General features: G+C 41.4%; 1 protein-coding gene across 1 annotated transcript in view; it reads right to left on the minus strand.

The window, feature by feature from the left end:
- Positions 1 to 20,015, minus strand: part of LOC136867165 (ankyrin repeat, PH and SEC7 domain containing protein secG) — a 147,768-nt gene that overhangs the window by 66,375 nt on the left and 61,378 nt on the right. The window contains exons 3-4 of the mRNA XM_067144282.2: positions 7,455 to 7,548; positions 2,843 to 3,240 (exon numbers count right to left, since the gene is read on the minus strand). Coding sequence (XP_067000383.2) covers positions 2,843 to 3,240; positions 7,455 to 7,548 — 492 coding nt within the window. The remainder of the gene's footprint in view (positions 1 to 2,842; positions 3,241 to 7,454; positions 7,549 to 20,015) is intronic.

A 20,015-nucleotide genomic window follows, 5' to 3' on the forward strand; every position in this document is an offset into this window, starting at 1 on the left:
AACGTGTGTATTATTCCACGCGAAATTTGAAAAATTTAGAAAAGAGACTTCTTCTGGAGAAGCACATGGCCGTAGGGTTTACTAAGCCTGCGCCAGAAGCAAGTACCAGGTTAATGCCTGAGGCAATGATGACCGGTCAGAGCTAACCACTCTATCTCAGTGTCGAGATTGTAGACAGTGGAAGCCTTCATATCCACTCCGAGATAATCTCCCGTACGAATATAACTTCACTTTGTTATATTCTCCACTATCATTGTGTCCCATCACATTCGGACAAATAACATTGTCTCACTTTGAAGCAATGAAGGGGTTTATGGTTACACTCTCCCGTATCGTTTTGATGGATATCGTCTCCACACAAACAAATGTTTATACATTTTGAAATTGAAATATTGAATGATACATTCCACATTCTCTAGAACCAGCATCAATCGTGGAAAAGTACAATACATGTACATATATACCTGTAGGCACGCAATACACGTAAGAATCGGCATAAATACGAAAAAGACTACTCTTGAACAGGTAGGTAGACAACGCCGAATGACTACAGTAGTTATCCGTTGTAAGTCACCAAATAGGTTAACCTATTCAATCACTAAGAAGCTAATTTGGTTATTTAGAAACGGATAATAATATCGAATTTTATACAGCGTAAAACTATGCGTTCTTACCGAGTTTCTTTACGTAGAATTGTGTAGAGATTTCTTCTTCTGTTGGAGACGTGCTTACTATAAATATCAAATTTCACGAACGTTATTCCATTAAACGTACTAAAACAAATTGAGCTGAAAGCATGGTCGTACCGTAATGTTTATAACCTGGTAATGATTGGTTTAACTTGTCTCCAAAACCCTCCTAATCAGATAACATCAGTTCGTAAAACTTCAGAAAACATTAATATTATCGTGAACTGGGTCGTTTTTTATGACAAAATCAGTAAGAAACATTTTCTGAAGATTATTGGAATGAATTATTTATCAATGCCGTATCTTGAAGTTAATGGGACTCAGCATTTTGTTGAACTAAATTTTAACTGCACGTCGACAATGATTATATACTTAAACGGGTAGAGATTATTGAAGTAAATACTGATAAGTCTCAGAATGTTTTAGTACGGAATTTGTTGTTACATACATTTGTTTAGAGTTAATATCGTCCATAAGTCAAAATTTGTTCGCTATCTGTCTCGTATAACACCTCTTATATTTGATCACCCATTCTAAAGTTAGATTAATTAATCGGATAACAATAGAATAATTATATTATATTAGACTAAATATTTGGTAAGTTGAATTCAGTGTTTCAATTTTTGCTTGAAAATGAAACTAACAAACCTACAACGAATTTTTGAAAGGGAGTACACATCGTGGATAATAATGGAATTATGATTGTTGATATCAATATTTTTAAGATTTCCTGAGTACAAATTGCTTCCCAATATACTGATACGTGGCTATTAAACGGTTCTGAAGCCAGTATTTATGTATGGATCCGAAATCCTATCCCTAAAAAAGGGATCCTCGAAGAAGTGGAGGAAAAGGAGTGCAGAATAATCAGGGGAATCAGGAGATCCAACTAAAAGAACGGCATCCACAAAAAAACAAAAAAAAAACAATAAGGAAGTCTACAAAACAGAGAGAAAATTACAGATATGATCCAAAAAAGAGGACACGATTCTACGCTCACCTCAAACGAATGGACGGGAACAGTTTGACGTAACAAATCTTCCACCCATTTGATTCAAATACAAAAACCGCGATGCCTTGGTTTAGAATCACCAAAGAAGACCTTCGAGTGCTACGGATAAAACCGGAAAATGCCTTTGTCAGAGGTATTATTCTTAAAAAAAGGTAGTGACGAACGGGTTAAAACGAGACGAACAACCGAATAGAAGACACGGTGTCCCTTGGACAGATGAACGCAAGCAGGCCCACTCAGAAAGAATGAGGGAATTCTGGGATCGAAAGAAAGCAAAGTTACTGCCATATGTAACAAGACTTAAAGTTGTACTCTGTGGCCCTAGCGAGTAAATAATAACAATAGTAATTACAATAATAATAATAGTAATAATAATAATAGTAATAATAATAATAACATCCTCCAAAACCCTCCTGATTACGAGACTTTGCACCCTAAATATTGAGGGGAAAATGAAATTAGACGGTGAGTTTGAACATTATAGGATATTCATAGGATAGTTCATTCGTATTACCAACAGTTGTCAAATCCAACTTCTAATTCTGACTTCCATGTGAGTGCCGTCTCGAGCACTGCTAGAAGTTAAATGATATATATCATGTAACTAAGTTGTAATATAGTTTTCTTTTCAATAGTCCTCCCACCCATTGCTTTCTTATATAATGGCTGATAACTGGAAGAAAAATGCAGGTAAGGTAGAGAAATAAAAACTTCATGGGAATGAAGCAAAGAGTGAACACACTGGCAGAGCGGGGCGGTTGCCGGCGCAGACTTACTTTCCTGGGGGGTTCCGATTCTGCACCCGCCGCGTGGCGATCATTACAAGCTACATCGCCTGCAAGCTGTTAATTGTATGAAGAGAAATAGACAGCAGGGAATATTAGAAATAAGTGATACTCTAGGAGTATCGACCTCTCCCCATGCTCAGCATGTTACCAAGCATATGTGGTGACGGGTTAATTAAATATAGTGATGTACGAGATTGACATACAGAGATGTAGGACTGGAAGGTGGCCATGGGGGGGAAGCGTGCAAGACAGTGGCTATCTGTTTGCAAGCGCGTAGGATCTATGTACGCAAGCGAGATTCTTATCCACCAATGTTCTAAAATAAATACGCGTAATAAACGAATGTACCTTACCTCTACACACTTAATATGTCCTCTCTCGACGGCTGTCATGAGAGCAGTGCGTCCACGGTTGTCTCTCGCCTCCAGAAGAGACGTGCATCCTCTAGTGAGGAGCAGGGCTAATATGGTATCGTGTCCAGACACCGCAGCTTTATGAAGAACAGTGTGACCACGGGCAGAATCCCGTGTCTTCCAGTCTGCACCGTGTTTAAGTAATGTCAAGGTGCATCCTACGTGGCCACGGCTAGCAGCAACCATGAGGGGTGTACGGCCCCAGTTGTCGTCCTGATTTAATAGCAGTCTGCAATCTTCGTCCTGCAGCAGAACCTTTAGTGCTAGTTCTGCTCCTTTCCAAACAGCTGTATGTAGGGGCTGAATCCTACGTACCTCAGAGCGAAACAAATCAGTACCTGGAAATAATGATAATAATAATAAGTACACTGTTCTGATTGATTTTCAATTTTTCACAGTCAATGAAACTTCCTAAGCAGATTTTGTCATAAAAATTCAAAAAGCAACTCATTTATTACTATTATGCCAGATTTGTCTGTAATTTTAAACATTTGAATTTCTAGGCGTAATTATATCTGTACAGCGATGTACAAGTTAACAGCGAAACAAGATACATTCAGACACTAACGTGGCAACAGAAATGTAGCCTGCTAATGTAGTTAGAAACGAACTTTCCTCGCAGCGCATTTTGTTTCTTTACGCAGAAAAAGATAGTCCGTCAGTGATTGGACGCGTTGGCGCCGCCCGAGTGGATTGTAGTTGTGTAAGAACATGGCTCATGGCCCCATGTAGTTGTGAAAGCAGCGTTGATGTAGTTTGTTATTCGTATGGGAGCAATGTTTTGGGTCTATTCCCAAAGCTCATTTTATTCTTGTGAAAGAAAGTCATGAAAGCATTAAGCGTTAAGCGAATTAACTGCAGAAACCATCAATGGCTTCTTTTTTTCTTGTGGGAATGGAATAGCCTTGCAAAGAGTGAGCACTGGCGGCGGAAATAATGCTCACTCCAACGATTTCCGTTTGTTGGCTCGATGAATATCAAATATGAACCACTTGTGCAATTTCTTCTTCCTGGACTCTTTTCCAAATTCTTGGGATTAATGTGTAGATTTGGCCTAGTTTTAAGACTAGGTGCCCTTTCTGACATCAATATCATGTGGAGGAATGTAATCATCATTGTGTATTTTTATGCTAGATATGTGTGTTATATGTTAGTTAAAATTACCGACCCGGACGGGAATCAATTCCGATGCCCTCTCAATCGAAAGCTACTTTGCTGAATATTCAGCCAAGGAGCTGGACATAAACTAAGTTACTTCTGGAACGTCCCATAGTAATAGTCCCTCCCTTGCATATTAAATCATGTATTATGTCACTTTCTTCACGTATCCTGGACAAGAATAGTGATTATTTTAAGTACATGAGCAGGATATTTAGCACAATGACCAACGAGAAATTTAAAGTTGGCGTACTTATTGGACCTCAAGTAAGAAAATTAATGAATGATCTAAATGACAGTGTGGAAAATGTTCAGATAATGGCATTGATTTTACGACCCACTTACTACTTTCACAGTCTCCAGAGTCACGAAGGTGCCCGAAGTTTGTCCCCCAAAAGTTCGTTCACGTGCCAGTAAATCTCCGTCATTCAAAGTGTAAGGGTAAGTGTTTATTCTGCCCAAAGGCAGGTCCGAACCTCCGCAGAGGTGTGCTTGAGCCGGAGTTTACGTACGGTATGGTGGCCAGTTTCTTTCCGCTCCTCCACTTCCTTACTCCCCACCAAAAGCGCGTGGCAACCCATCTAAATCTTGACCACGCTCAATGTTGCTTAACTTCGGCGATCTCACGGGATTCGGTGTTTCAACACGGCTACGGCCATTGGCTACCGTCATTTGAGCACCTTCAAATACCACCGGACTGAGCCAGAATCGAATCAGCCAAGCTGGGCTCAGAAACCTAGCGCTCTACCGTCTGACCTATTCAGCTCAGCACAAGTTTCAGAAACGTCGTGAAAAACAATCTGGATGTCTATAGAAGTATAAATTACAGGCACGTTGTTCAGTAATTGAATATCTCCCCAGATCAACGTTCTTGTACTTGTGTTAGCAGTCTGATTAAAAGCAAAGCTATTATCACTACAGCTGTCAAAATTTCAAGTGAAATATGTTTTTGGTTTAAAGCCTTTTTGTTTTACAATAACCTCAACAAGCACAACAATTTGGGAACTCCGCTGTGTTCAGTGATCTATTTCATGAGGAAAAAAATGAGACAAGAGGACAACAGATTGTACACGTGCAATTATTTGCACAAATTGAAATAAAATGGAATTTGTTACCAGAGTAAAGTGGTGAATCTGCTCTTTGTGATGTAACTTATACCGGTATCATTACAAATATGTCAAAAAGATACGTATGAAATCTATTTTTGGTTAAAGCCTTTGTGTTTTCTAATACTACAACAAGCACAACAATTTGGGAACTCCGCTGTGGTCACTGAGTTATTTCATGAGCAATAAACAATGAGACAAGAGGAAAGCAGATTGTAAATTGTAAATTAACTGTACAAATTGCATAATATGGAATTTGTCACCATAGTAAAGTAGTGAATCTGCTCATTGGAATGTAATGGATACTGGTATCATTATAAAGAAATCAAAAGGATGACTCACCTTGCGTTGGCTTCAAACAATTAGCAATACAATCCAATTTTAATATGAAATTCAAACGAATTTTCCCCATCGCATTTTTTTTTCAGTTTTCAGCCACACCATTGGAATGGAAATATGCAACATTATTTTAGGGAGTGCCAATTACAAATCATCATAATATCTTCCACGCTTAGTATTACTGTAACGTACCTCCATAGCGTTAACACGGATCGAATATGCAGCAATTTTTCCCCTCTAACTCAATTCATCAAAGATCTCCGCTGGCCTGTATAAAGAGCGGAACCAGTGATAGTTTCTAGCGAGTCTTTGGCGAATGAACGCAAGCAGTGGCGAGACGGTCACGAGTCCACGACGAGTCATTCAGAGAAATGCTTATCCGTCAGTAGGCTACACGGAGTTCAACGAGTCTTGTTAGTCGTGAACTGTTCTGGAACGGCACAGAGATATGGAGGCCGTAATGGAGAACAGAAATTCGATGCATCACCGGGTTGTGTTTTCGATTAATATCTTGAAGAAAATCTGTATCGTGTGGAAAACTCAAACACCAATGAACTTTTTAATGACCACAAATAATAGTTTAGTAAATTTAGTGGATAGTAAAACTCACTGCCTCTCTGAGTAGAGAATATTAGTTTTACGAACCCTGATAAACCACCAAAATATTCCAGTCTTTGAAGAAGTTGGGTAGGACTTTACAAACTGTACTTTGTTAACTTTTTCCGGGATTAATACAGAATATTATCTTAGAAATGTTCTACAAAATGCCTTCAAAGCCTTTATTACCTAGCTCCGTTTAAGTAGTGGTGTTTTTTTTACTTTGCGCTTTCAGGGTAGTCGAATAGAGGAATTCAGAACACTTCTTCTCCCAGTAGCATAGAGGTGGTGGTAGCATAAAGGAGTTGATATAAAGACACGAAATATAACTGTGTTACATTAATCGAAGAACCTATACTTATTATCCCTATCTGAATATTGGAGATAGGTTGTTATGATTCACATACAATGTGTATTTTAAAGTTCTTACGGTAGGAAGGATGGGAAATTTCGGAAATGTTCTCAATTCCAGCATTCGTTTTCGCGAAATAGATTTATATTGTTTATATTTTAATCTTGCTACTATGACAACAATCGGCTGAAGTTTTTCTTTGTGCAAATACTAAACATTAACATTGCTAAGAAATAATTTCGTATGCAATTACTGGTACTGCGAATGGATATTCTTCTTGAAATGAAACGAGAAATCCTGAGCCGTGTATGTTTTAAAACTATTAGTTTATCAAGAACTTTTAAACGAAATGACCTTTGTTAACATTTTCAGGATATATGCAATGATAAGTTTCTTTGAGCCAATTACTTTTTTAAATATGGACTTCCAGATATAAGATATATTTTATAACTATTTCTTAAGGTCTACTGCTCAAAATGTAAATATCCCTATACTTTTTAAATTGAATAACATCTCTAGTCACATCGTTGAATGTAGGAAAATATTTTTAATTCACCCTCTGCGTCACGTTTCATACCACCTATAGTTAAAAAATTGGATTAGTTTTCTCACCCCAGAGTGATTGCGGCATTTAGACTGAAACCACCCAACACATTGTGAAAGATAGCGAGTTGACGGCCTAGCGCGAAAATCATTGTGATTTCTATGCCACGGCTTGCGCATGGGTAAATGGACTAAATAACGCGATGTAGAGTTTTAGAATAATAGTATTGGATACGGAATTATGATATTGTGCCTCTGCTATTCATCAAACAAGTACTGAATAAAAAGCAAGTAGACTTCATGCAGTGAAATCCTGTATCCAACGAGTCTAAAATCACAGGAAATAGGCTGAGAACTGTATATTTTAATATACATAAACATGATTGTCCTTAAGTTTATAAAACATGATAATGGCGAAATCATTTGTCACATGATTGTAAGTAAAGTGCATTCTTACCGACAGCTGCTCTTGCTTCATTAAGACATTTTTTCATGTCATCTGCGCTTTGTGTGTTTAAACTTGCGTACAGCTTACCCAAGCAGATATCCACCTGAAACAAACATAGCAAACATGAAAATGAAATAGATGTACTTTTAACATTCAAGTGAACCAGCTACGCGAAGTAAAGTACACAGACTTTCTAGAACTAATAGCAATGTCCCCTGGGGATTGTAGTCACTCTATCTAGCCTCACTAACACGAGCAAAATGTACAAAAACATTTCATTTACGTTCGCCAATATAATTATATTGTGGTACTGTGAATTGCTAGTGCGGTACTTCAAATACAAGCAGGGTGCAAAATTTATGTTGAATTCTCCCGCCATTGTTAGTTCTAAACTCATGACCATCAGCTTTACATATTATTCTGTTAAATCCCATGAAATGTATACACTAACTGACCCTACAAGCCGTACATTCACTGCATCTTTCACAGGTAATGGCTCTATAAGGAATGGCGTTACTACCATAGTGTAACAGTAAATGTGGTACTTCGGTAGAGATGAAACGCAGGGCGTGTACCATTCGTTGAAGTGCATACATTGGCTGCCACAAGAATATCTTGTACATGCGCCGGAAATTGTAAAGTTACTACCTGTATTAACTCCTGTTCTGGCAAAGGATGATCAAAGAATTGCATCTTCTTTAATTGAGAAAGGAGAAAGTCAGAATATCGTGAAGAATTAATAGCTGTGTTGTATCTCCTGGAGTACAACTGTAGCTTAATCAAATGTTGAATTTCTGAATTCCAAAACCTCTTCAACAAGGCTTCCTTGAACTCATCATAGCTTTTAATGTTAAATTTAAATGCTGTGTACCAATTTAATGCTTTTCCTTCCAATAATCTAGAAGCTATCCTCAATTGATGATCGGATCGTACTTTATTCTCTTGAAAGTACTCTTCAATGTTGAGAAGGAATTCTTTCGCTGTGTACTCTTCCTTTCCGGAAAATTTTGCAGGTTTATCGTCTGATAATTTTAAAACTGTGGAAATGCTAGAAGTATCTCCGCTAGATCCTTGACACTGGTGTGTAGACACCTCCTTCTCCACCTGAGAGATTCTATTATCAATCGTCTCTATTTTTCCTTGCAATTCGACCTTGATAGTCTTAACTTGTCCACGGATGGAGTTTTCCACGCTCTGGACTTCCTTTTCGAGGTCCTGCTTCACTTCATTTCCGTCGCGGCCTATGCGAATGATTTGAGTATGTGCGCTATCTAATTGGGTTTTTACATGCTTATCTGTTTCCTCCTGCTTTGTTTTAAGTAAATTAACCTCATTACTTATTTTCTGAAAGTTAGTCTTAAAAGATTCATGGATGTTATCCTGAATAGAGGCTATTTTTGCTTGTGCCTGTGATAACTGACCATGAGATTCTTTAAATTCTGCCTTTAAGCTTTCAACTGCCTTAATCAATTGATGTGAGGTGGGAAATGAAGCTTTTAAGTCTTTAACTATTTGTAGTTTAAGGTCCTGTTTTACTGTTTCTAAGTCACGGGTGAGGCGTTCGTTTATTTCCGTAAACTTAGAATTAATCTTCGCATTAGTTTCTGAGAATCGTTTTTCAATCTCAGAACCAGCTTTAGTAAGCCTATGTTCCAAATTAGCATTAACTTCGGTAAACTTGGTATTAATTATTTTAGTTAATTGTGTGATACGATTTTCTAAGTTGGCTGTAGTTGCAACCTTAGATTCGTTAATGCGAGCTTCTCCCCCTCTCCTCTGTAACAGTAAATGTGGTACTTCGGTAGAGATGAAACGCAGGGCGTGTACCATTCGTTGAAGTGCATACAGAGGGAGAGGGTTTGTTTAAATAAATCTTAAGAATTTTTTTCCAGAGTTTATTAAGAAATTGAACGTAATGTCCCCTCTGTACAGCGGATACAGTAGAAAATGTTCCTCGTCCTATGGCTGGCGATGTCCTTGGATTCCGGCAGCTCCATTGTCCATATCAGCGAACCACCATTCGTCCCCCGATGGAAGTTCTAGAAAATCCATTCGATGTCTTGAAGATCCATGCGACGTTAATGAATGGCGTTGAGGTAGTCCTTGTGAATGGTGAACATGAATGAACATCGTTAAGCCCTGGGGCGAGTTAATGTAAAGGCTGCTTCTCCACAGATGAGAGGAACGTTTATAAATGGTTTTAACAAAGTTCAAACACAAAATGTATCCTTATCACACGGTGAAATGTCACTCAATTTTGTCCCGTGTTAAGTGAAAGAATGCCACTAGACTCGAATAAGCATGTAAGTTAATACTCATAAAATAAAAGTCCACTCGAAACTTATCGTCGAGTTTAACAGAGTCACTTAAAGTTTGTGGCACTTGGTACAACGTAAGGTAATGCCGCATGACTTAGTTCTTTGAAGCACTGTTCAACATAATTCATTGAAAATAAAGATGTTCCACTCGTGAATTAGAACTCATTCACGTATTGAAAATAACATGAAATCAAAAGACGAAATTAATCGAGTATTGACAGTCCTTGGTTCGACTGTTCGTAAACTGAATGTTCGCAGAATTGAAATGTGCTGTTTATTAGAATTGAAATGCACTGTTCACACATGCACAGTTCACAGTTCATGACCTAAAATATTGACACAGTTCATGGAATGGTAAATTAAATTTGGATTCAAACACAGTCTTATAACTCGAAGTATTTAGTACTCGGTAAGGAGCAATCAGTTCTAAGTCCTGTCCATAACATAAAACTTCAATTTCGAACACTCGAAAACGTTTGCGAGTCTTAGACACTCGTATAGAGTAACAGTCAATAGATAATGTTCAGACGATACACAATTCATCTCACGTCCTATCGGAGTAAAAAGTTGGCACAGTATAAAGAAATCTGCATAAGTCCATATTCAACACGATTAGGTTAAAGTCCACGGACTTGAAACTTAATAGCGGCTTCACGCTCGATCACGGTGCCCGCGAACCGACTGTGCGAACGCTACAGTCTAGCGTGCACATAGATACTCCGGCCACACACTGGCATCACACTCTGGCAACATGCTGTAACACACTGCAGCGCACTGCAGCACACTCTAACATGCTGGAATGCACACTGGTCTGCTGAGCGAAGCAGTACGTATTTATATCTGATCCGGGCCTCCACCCCTTGTTCCAAAACTTTATCGTCCCAAGTCAGATTCACGTGAAATTCGGCAGGAACATAGCTAAGGGATCAAGTTATATGGTGATGTTGTTCAATTTGTTCAATTAGTATCGTGGGAAAAGTTATTACCCGTCGAAACTCGAAGAACATTCTACATCAGTCTAGGCTCTGTAGTGTGACGAGGCATGCTGTGACGTCACCCGCTCACTACGTCACACGCGCACAGCTGTTGCTCGCCGTCCAGTCAGTCCTTCGTAAGTGGCCCGGAGCGTAACACGTAAGTTTTAAAATTTCTATGACGGGGACTTAGTTTGTACCGCCGTTACCGGTACAATAGCTCATATCTTTGTCCAGGAGTCATCCCTCAGAGCACATCGCGCAAGCTGATATAACTCACCTGCACGAGCCTGCCATTTAAGTAGCGTACATTATGTCCAGCTGGGGAAGGGGAAATGAAAATTATGGTAACAGGAGACCCTGCCGTATAGTAAACCATTGAATAATTATCGTAATATTTAGAGATACAATTAAATCAAGCATATTTCTAAGTAAAGCATATAATAATTATTTAATTTGTGAGATTGAATCAAGGTGCAATAAAGCTAATTCATTGCGCTGGCAGTTGCAATTAACAGTATTCTGTAAGAAGGAAGACAGATGCCGGACATAACTATCTTTACATCGGTCTGTGTTCAGACCAGCTTTGCATTACCGGAGTGAAAGCTGGGTGGACCAAGGATATCTTATTCTTAGAAGTAACAGACATGAAAGTAGCGAGAATGATTGCTGGTACAAACGGGCGGGAACAATTGCAGGACGGTACTCGGAATGAGGAGGTAAAGGCTACTTTAGGAATGAACTCGATGGATGAAGCGGTACGCATAAAATGGCTTCGGTGGTGGGGTTATGTGTGGCGAATGGAGGAGGAGGAGAGAATAAGGGAGAATAATGAACTCTATTATGGAGGGAAAGGGAAGTAGAGGGAGACAAAGATGACGATGGTTAGACTCAGTTTCTAACGATTCAAAGACAAGAGGTATAGAACTGAACGATGCCACAGAACTAGTTACAAATAGAGGGTTGTGGCGGTGTATATTAAATACACTGATTGACAGAGCAAATGCAACACCAAGAAGGAGTGGTCAGAACTTTATGCCCATTGCATGGTAGACTGACGTCACTGAGGTATGCTCATGATGTGAAATGCGTCGCTGTGCTGCGCACGTAGCGAACGATAAATGGGACACGGCGTTGGCGAATGGCCCACTTCGTACCGTGATTTCTCAGCCAACAGTCATTGTAGAACGTGTTGTCGTGTGCCACAGGACACGTGTATAGCTAAGAATGCCAGGCCGCCGTCAACGGAGGCATTTCCAGCAGACAGACGACTTTACGAGGGGTATGGTGATCGGGCTGAGAAGGGCAGGTTGGTCGCCTCGTCAAATCGCAGCCGATACCCATATGGATGTGTCCACGGTGCAGCGCCTGTGGCGAAGATGGTTGGCGCAGGGACATGTGGCACGTGCGAGGGGTCCAGGCGCAGCCCGAGTGACGTCAGCACGCGAGGATCGGCGCATCCGCCGCCAAGCGGTGGCAGCCCCGCACGCCACGTCAACCGCCATTCTTCAGCATGTGCAAGACACCCTGGCTGTTCCAATATCGACCAGAACAATTTCCCGTCGATTGGTTGAAGGAGGCCTGCACTCCCGGCGTCCGCTCAGAAGACTACCATTGACTCCACAGCATAGACGTGCACGCCTGGCATGGTGCCGGGCTAGAGCGACTTGGATGAGGGAATGGCGGAACGTCATGTTCTCCGATGAGTCACGCTTCTGTTCTGTCAGTGATAGTCACCGCAGACGAGTGTGGCGTCGGCGTGGAGAAAGGTCAAATCCGGCAGTAACTGTGGAGCGCCCTACCGCTAGACAACGCGGCATCATGGTTTGGGGCGCTATTGCGTATGATTCCACGTCACCTCTAGTGCGTATTCAAGGCACGTTAAATGCCCACCGCTACGTGCAGCATGTGCTGCGGCCGGTGGCACTCCCGTACCTTCAGGGGCTGCCCAATGCTCTGTTTCAGCAGGATAATGCCCGCCCACACACTGCTCGCATCTCCCAACAGGCTCTACGAGGTGTACAGATGCTTCCGTGGGCAGCGTACTCTCCGGATCTCTCACCAATCGAACACGTGTGGGATCTCATTGGACGCCGTTTGCAAACTCTGCCCCAGCCTCGTACGGACGACCAACTGTGGCAAATGGTTGACAGAGAATGGAGAACCATCCCTCAGGACACCATCCGCACTCTTATTGACTCTGTACCTCGACGTGTTTCTGCGTGCATCGCCGCTCGCGGTGGTCGTACATCCTACTGAGTCGATGCCGTGCGCATTGTGTAACCTGCATATCGGTTTGAAATAAACATCAATTATTCGTCCGTGCCGTCTCTGTTTTTTCCGCAACTTTCATCCCTTTCGAACCCCTCCTTCTTGGTGTTGCATTTGCTCTGTCAGTCAGTGTACAAAGCGGCTTGCAGAATGAATGCTGAAAGACATAATGGTTTATAATGAAGACGTATTTATGTATATTTAGACAGGAATCATATTATTTTGTTCTTAATAAAAGAGTTTTGATCGAAATAACTTTTTTAGTTTAAAAGAAGTTCTGAACGTGGAAACACATCTTTTTTGTGGTGTAATGTTATAATAAATTGAGTCCGAAAGCATATTAGTGTCATATAAATCTTATGTTTAACACATGCCTGTTAATAAAATAAAAACTTTTAATGCTGTATTCCGTACCTGAAACTATACAAAACCAAATCTTTATTCAATTTAACACCTACATGATATAGAAAAATAGTCTCCCTTTCTGTATGAGCAACAAAAAAAGTGTTGTATTAAAATGCAGGCAAAAATGAGACACCAATAAACATGAGTAAACTATAATCAGTCAGTACTTAATATTATAATTGTCCTAGTTCACCCCATGAGGCTGAGTGGACCCCGTTTCAGCCCCTTTTCAAATTTCGTGGAAGACTCGGGAATCGAACCCTGGCCTCCGGGGGTGGCAGCTACTCACACTAATCACTTCACCACAGAGGCGGACGGTAAGTATTATGTCTGCTTATTATAACTTCTTTATGTATATATATGCATGTACGTACATATGTATGTTTGTTTGTTTGTCTGTTTGTTTGTTTGTTTGTTCGTTTGTTTGTTTGTTTGTTTGTTTGTTTGTTTGTTTGTTTGTTTGTTTGTTTGTTTGTTTGTATTCAAAAGATGTTACATTCTTACTGGCTATGACGCTCGCCACTACACCAAGGCCATCTGGACCTTGGAGCGCTGAGGCATATGGTTTCAGGTGTGAAGATGAAGGGTGCAAACTCGCACGTGCAGTCTGACATCTTACCGGACAGCTGTACTTCGGCTTCTTCCGGTAAGTTCTGTGTTGCAGCAAGTTGCTTGGTCGAGAAGAAGCTATTCAGCGCAGTTTTAATGTCTCTTCTGTATTCCTCCACATTGCTGTCTTGGCGTGATATCGAAGAAATTTAATCGTTTTTGTCCGTGTCGTAATTTTAACACTGAGACAGCAAACTTCATCCATTCCCGTAGTAAGCGATGTGAGTCGATCCTCCGTATCATAATTTAGGCCTACTGCCATGGAAACCCGAAATATAGTATCTACAGTGCGAGCAAACTACTTATTTCCCTATTTTCAATTTTTATTTGGCTGACATGCTCCTCATAACAAATCAGGAAAAATTTTCACTTAGCAATGAAATCACTGATGTGCTCCAATACACAAATGTAAAGAATGCACTTTTTTATCGATGGTCGTGGGGGTGCTGGAAATAGCATTTAGGCTATATACTGATTAATACAAGAGAGCTTCAATTTAGTGCTTCATGTTATACCAACAACGTAGACAGGAACAGCTGCTGTTTGGCTCTCCAGCGGTCGACCAGTTCACAGGACATTCAAAATTCCTCAAAATGTAAATGAGAGTTCTGTGTATGGATTAAAATTAAATTCCAAAGCAGCTGACGTATTCGATTAACACGGCTCGCAATATGAGATGGAGCCCCATCGGCAGATAGCCATTCATAATGTGAGTGATTCGACTTCCAAAAGATATTACGGGTTTGACATTCCTTTTGCTGAAACAAATTATTGTTCTCGGAAGAGATTTCAGACAGGTTTTGCCTGTTCTGCCGCACATATGTCGCCAAAAAACAACAACACATAACCGTATTCAATACGGCCGGCCCCGTGGTGTAGGGGTAGCGTACCTGCCTCTTACCCGCAGGCCCCGGGTTCAATTCCCAGCCATGTCAGAGATTTTTACCTGGACCTGAGGGCTGGTTCGAGGTCCACTCAGCCTGCGTGATTAGAATTGAGGAGCTATCTGACGGTGAGGTAGCGGTCCCGGTCTAGAAAGCCAAGAATAACGGCCGAGAATATTCGTCGTGCTGACCATACGACACCTCTTAATCTGCAGGCCTTCGGGCTGAGCAGCAGTCGCTTGGTAGGCCAAGGCCCTTGAAGGGCTGTAGTGCCATGGGGCTTGGGGGTATTCAATACTGTCCTCGAAATAAATGTTAACGTTTCAGGTCGTATTCAGTACATATTGAATAGATGTTAAATACAGAACAAAAATCGCTAAACGGACAGCAGTGGAAACCGAACCCGCAACCTCCCAGTTTACCGTAGATTGCTTCATCCAATTGAGCTACGGTGGCCTCAGTCATATTTGTTCTCTTGGAAAGGATCTAATAATAATAATGCTATTTGATTTACGTCCCACTAACTACTTTTACGGTCTTCGGAGACGCCGAGGTGCCGGAATTTAGTCCCGCAGGAGTTCTTTTACGTGCCAGTAAATCTACCGACACGGAGCTGTCGTATTTGAGCACCTTCAAATACCACCGGACTGAGCCAGGATCGAACCTGCCAAGTTGGGGTTAGAAGGCCAGCGCCTTAACCGTCTGAGCCACTCAGCCCGGCTGGAAAGGATCTAATCTACAGATACGGCACTATTACCCTCACAAGATTCATCAAGTAATGTCCTTTTTTTGCTCTTCTTAAAAATACGCCACTTACATAAAAATATTAAATTTCCACCAGTTGATTTACTTCACACCGAGACAGATAGGTTTTATGCCGGCGATGGGAGAGGAAAGGGTTAAAAGTGGAAAGAAGGGAGCCGTGGCCTTAATTAAGGTACAGCTCCAGCATTTGCCTGGTGTGAAAACGGGAAACCACGGAAAACCATCTTCAGGGCTGCCGACAGTGGGGTTCGAACCCACTATCTCCCGAATACTAGATACTGACCGTACTAAGGCGACTGCAGCCATCGAGCTCGGTTATCAGATTTCACTTTGGGAAAATCAACTGCTCATAGATATGGCTTTCAATAAAATGTATGATGCGATGTTACCTACCGGCCGTGCAGGTAGTGATGTAAAGTATCGGTGGATGGCCATGGCTTACAGATCGATGGCTTATGCAGCTCTGTTTATATAGATCCATGGCCTGTATAGCTCTCAAGGTATTGTTGCTAGGTAACATGGCGTCACACATTTCGTTGCATGACACTATTTCGTTCCACACATTTTCAGATGATCCCCAACTCTAAGACATTAATTTATGTCAAAAAATGTGGGTAAAACCAGAAAAAATAGATTTTTTTATTTATTGGAATAAACTGGTAACGTCCAACTCATTGGCTGAATGGTCAGCGTTGAGGCCTTCGGTTCAGAGAGTCCCGGGTTCGATTCCCGGCCGGATCGGGGATTTTAATCGCTTCTGATTAATTCTTCTGGCCCGGGGACTGGGTGTTTGTGTTTGTTCCAACACTTTCATCTTCATATTCACACAACACACTACACTAACAACCACCACAGGAACACGCAATAGTGATTGCATCCCTCCATATAGGATTGGCGTCAAGAAGGGCATACGGCCGTAAAACAAGGCCAAATCCACATGTGAGACACAGTTCACACCCACGACCCCACAGGTGTGGGAAAAGCGGTATACAAAGGAGAATAAAAATTGGAATAAACTTGTAACGGCGATTACCCCTCAAATGTTATTGAATTACAAACCAGAATTTTAACACGGAATGATAATCGTGATTGAAATGCATGCCAAAACATTCACTTCGACGAAAAATGCCATCAATTTCTATTACATCAAATATATGAACACTGTAATTAAATTGATATGAAATTCATTGAGCTTATACCCGTTAGTTAAAAAACATGCACTAACCTCAACAGGTGAATTAATGAAGTTTACTTCAATTTATTGATTGCAGAATTCTTGAATTCTTTGGAATTTACTCTAAACATAGGAGCCATACTTATGCTCCTTAGAAATCTAAACTTTTCCTAAGGCTTCCGAAATGGAACCAGAGAAATTGTAATAAATATGTACGAAAGCTATTTAGATTTGGAAATAATAAGTTGTCCGCCTCTGTGGTGTAGTGGTTAGTGAGCCGGGCTGAGTGGCTCAGACGGTTAAGGCGCTGGCCTTTTAACCCCAACTTGGCAGGTTCGATCCTGGCTCAGTCCGGTGGTATTTGAAGGTGCTCAAATACGACAGCCCCGTGTCGGTAGATTTACTGGCACGTTAAAGAACTCCTGCGGGACTAAATTCCGGCATCTCGGCGTCTCCGAAGACCTTAAAAAGTAGTTAGTGAGACGTAAAGCAAATAACATTATTTATTAGTGGTTAGTGTGATTAGCTGCCACCCCTGGAGGCCCGGGTTCAATTTCTAGCTCTGCCACGAAATTCGAAAACTGGTACGAGGGCTGGAACAGGGTCCACTCAGTCTCGGGAGGTCAACTAAGTAGAGGTGGGTTCGATTCCCATCTCAGCCATCCAGGAAGTGGTTTTCCGTGGTTTCCCAGTTCTCCTCCAGGCAAATGCCGGGATGGTACCTAAAGGCCACAGCCACTTCCTTCCCTCTTCCTTGTCTATCCCTTACAATTTTTCCATCCCCCCACAAAGGCCCCTATTCGACCTAGCAGGAGAGGTCGCCTGGGCGAGGTACTGGTCATTCTCCCAAGTTGTCTTCCCCGACCCAATATCTCACGCTTCAGGACACTGCCCTTGAGGCGGTAGAGGTGGGATCCCTCGATGAGTCCGAGGGAAAAACCAACCCTGGATGGTAAGCAGATTAAGAAAGAAATAATAAGTCGAGCTGAAGCTGGACAGATAACTTGAATCTCTCGAATTGACATCATCCAATAAAACACTTTCATTTTCTTTTAAGAGGCGACAATTTCCAATTCGCTTGGCATATTGTACCAAGATCAATAAAGCTCAAGGGGAAACACCGGCATGTGTAGATCTCTCTTTACCTCAGCTAGTTTTCAGCTATAGTCAGTTATAGTTTGCAATGTCAACAGCGCTCTTGACGCCCCTAAATTTGTTAAAGTAATTATACAAATAATATTGTAATCGTGTTGTAATCCATTGTTCGTCATATTTGACGGGTTTCAGCTAGTAGTTTAAGTAACTTTCATCTGAAAGTTTTCTACAAGAAGTTGACTGTTTTCAAGTTATGAACTCTTCTTCTTATTTTTATTTTTCTTCTACTTCTTCTCCTTCTTCTTAATCTGTTTACCCTCCAGGGTTGGTTTATTCCTCGGACTCAGCGAGGGATCCCACCTCTACCACCTCAATGGCAGTGTCCTGGAGCGCAAAGTCATTGGGTCGGGGGTTACAATTGGAGAGGATGACCAGTACCTCGCCCAGGCGGCCTCACCTGCCATGCTGAACAGGGGCCATAGTGGGGGATGGTAAAACTGGAAAGGATATACAAGGAAGAGGGAAGGAAGCGGCCGTAGCCTTAAGTTAGGTACCATCCCGGCATTTGCGTGGAGGAGAAGTGAGAAACCACGGAAAATCACTTCCAGGATGGCTGAGGCGTGAATCGAACCCACCTGTACTCATTTGACCTCCCGAGGCTGTGTGGACCCTGTTCCAGCCCTCATACCACTTTTGAAATTTCGTGGCAGAGCCGTGAATCGAACCTGGGCCTCTGGGGGTTGCAGCTAATCACGCCAACCATTACACCACAGAGGCGGACAAGTTATGAATTGAGACCATTTTCTATATTATTCAAAACTCTATCAAAATATGCCATGATGTAAAATGTTCGAAATTATATTTAATGCGCAATGCTGGACATAATAATTCTAACACCAGTAGGAACGTGAGCCATTACCGAGTAACCATGGTGATATGCGTACACACGTAACATGACCATTCTTCCAGCTCGCAATGATTTACAGTACATGGGGAATTCAGGACTGTGTGGTATTACTACGGGCGTTTGGTCCGTAGATTATGGTACCAAAACGGTAACCCTACGACCCTTAGGTACAACTTTATCGAGAATCGAATGCATGAGAATTTCTTATTTTGCTACATGCAGTGCATACTTCCGATTGCAAATTCTGATCCATAGTGATATGCAACATCGAACAGAAAATCTTACTTTCGATATAATGGTACTATTGTGGTAGACTTAAGATAATTAGTGCTGAAGTTATGTGTGGCAACCGGCGCCAGAGTATGGAATTCTCTGCCGGCTCAGGTCAGCTTTTTACCGAGCGATTTGGCCGTGCGGTTAGGGTCACGCAGCTGTGAGCTTCAATTCGGGAGATAGTGGATTCGAACTCCACTATCGGCAGCCGTGAATATAGTTTTCCTTTGTTTCCCACTTTTACACCAGGCTAATGCTGGGACTGTTCCTTAATTAAGGTCATGGCTGCTTCCTTTCCACTCCTAGCCCTTTTCTATCCCATCCTCGCCATAATACCTATCTGTGTCGGTGCGACGTAAAGCAGCTTGTAAAAAATATAGGAGTATTTAATATAGCTGCATCCGTAGGCGACAAGACAGATAAATTAATCCACAATTAATAACATCAATAACATACACAGAAGCCGTAAATAAAATATCAGTTATTTTTATATATATTTATTGACGTGACGATTGTCCACTAACATATTATTTGAATTTTACTTTAGTTATCATTGGCCACATGTAAATAATATTGGAACTGGCTATCAAACGTCACTTTCAAAGGACAGACTTGTGTTTGGCGACTTTCACGAAAAAACAGCGGGACAGTTCATAAACTTTCCTGACTCGTCTACTTTTGTATCTGTGTCTTGGCATAGGCCTGAGCAAAATGTAGCTTCTTCCGAAGTCTCAGTCTCATTTGTGCCTGTGACAGTGTGGATGTCCGTCTCTGTGGTGTAGTGGTTAGTGTGATTAGCTGCCACCCCCGGAGGCCGAGGTTCCATTCATAGCTCTGCCACAAAATTTGAAAAGTGGTATGAGTGCTGGAACGGGGTCTACTCAGCCTCGGGAGG

This window comes from Anabrus simplex, chromosome 3, assembly GCF_040414725.1.
Source record: "Anabrus simplex isolate iqAnaSimp1 chromosome 3, ASM4041472v1, whole genome shotgun sequence".
In the NCBI taxonomy this organism is placed as follows: Eukaryota; Metazoa; Arthropoda; class Insecta; order Orthoptera; family Tettigoniidae; genus Anabrus; species Anabrus simplex.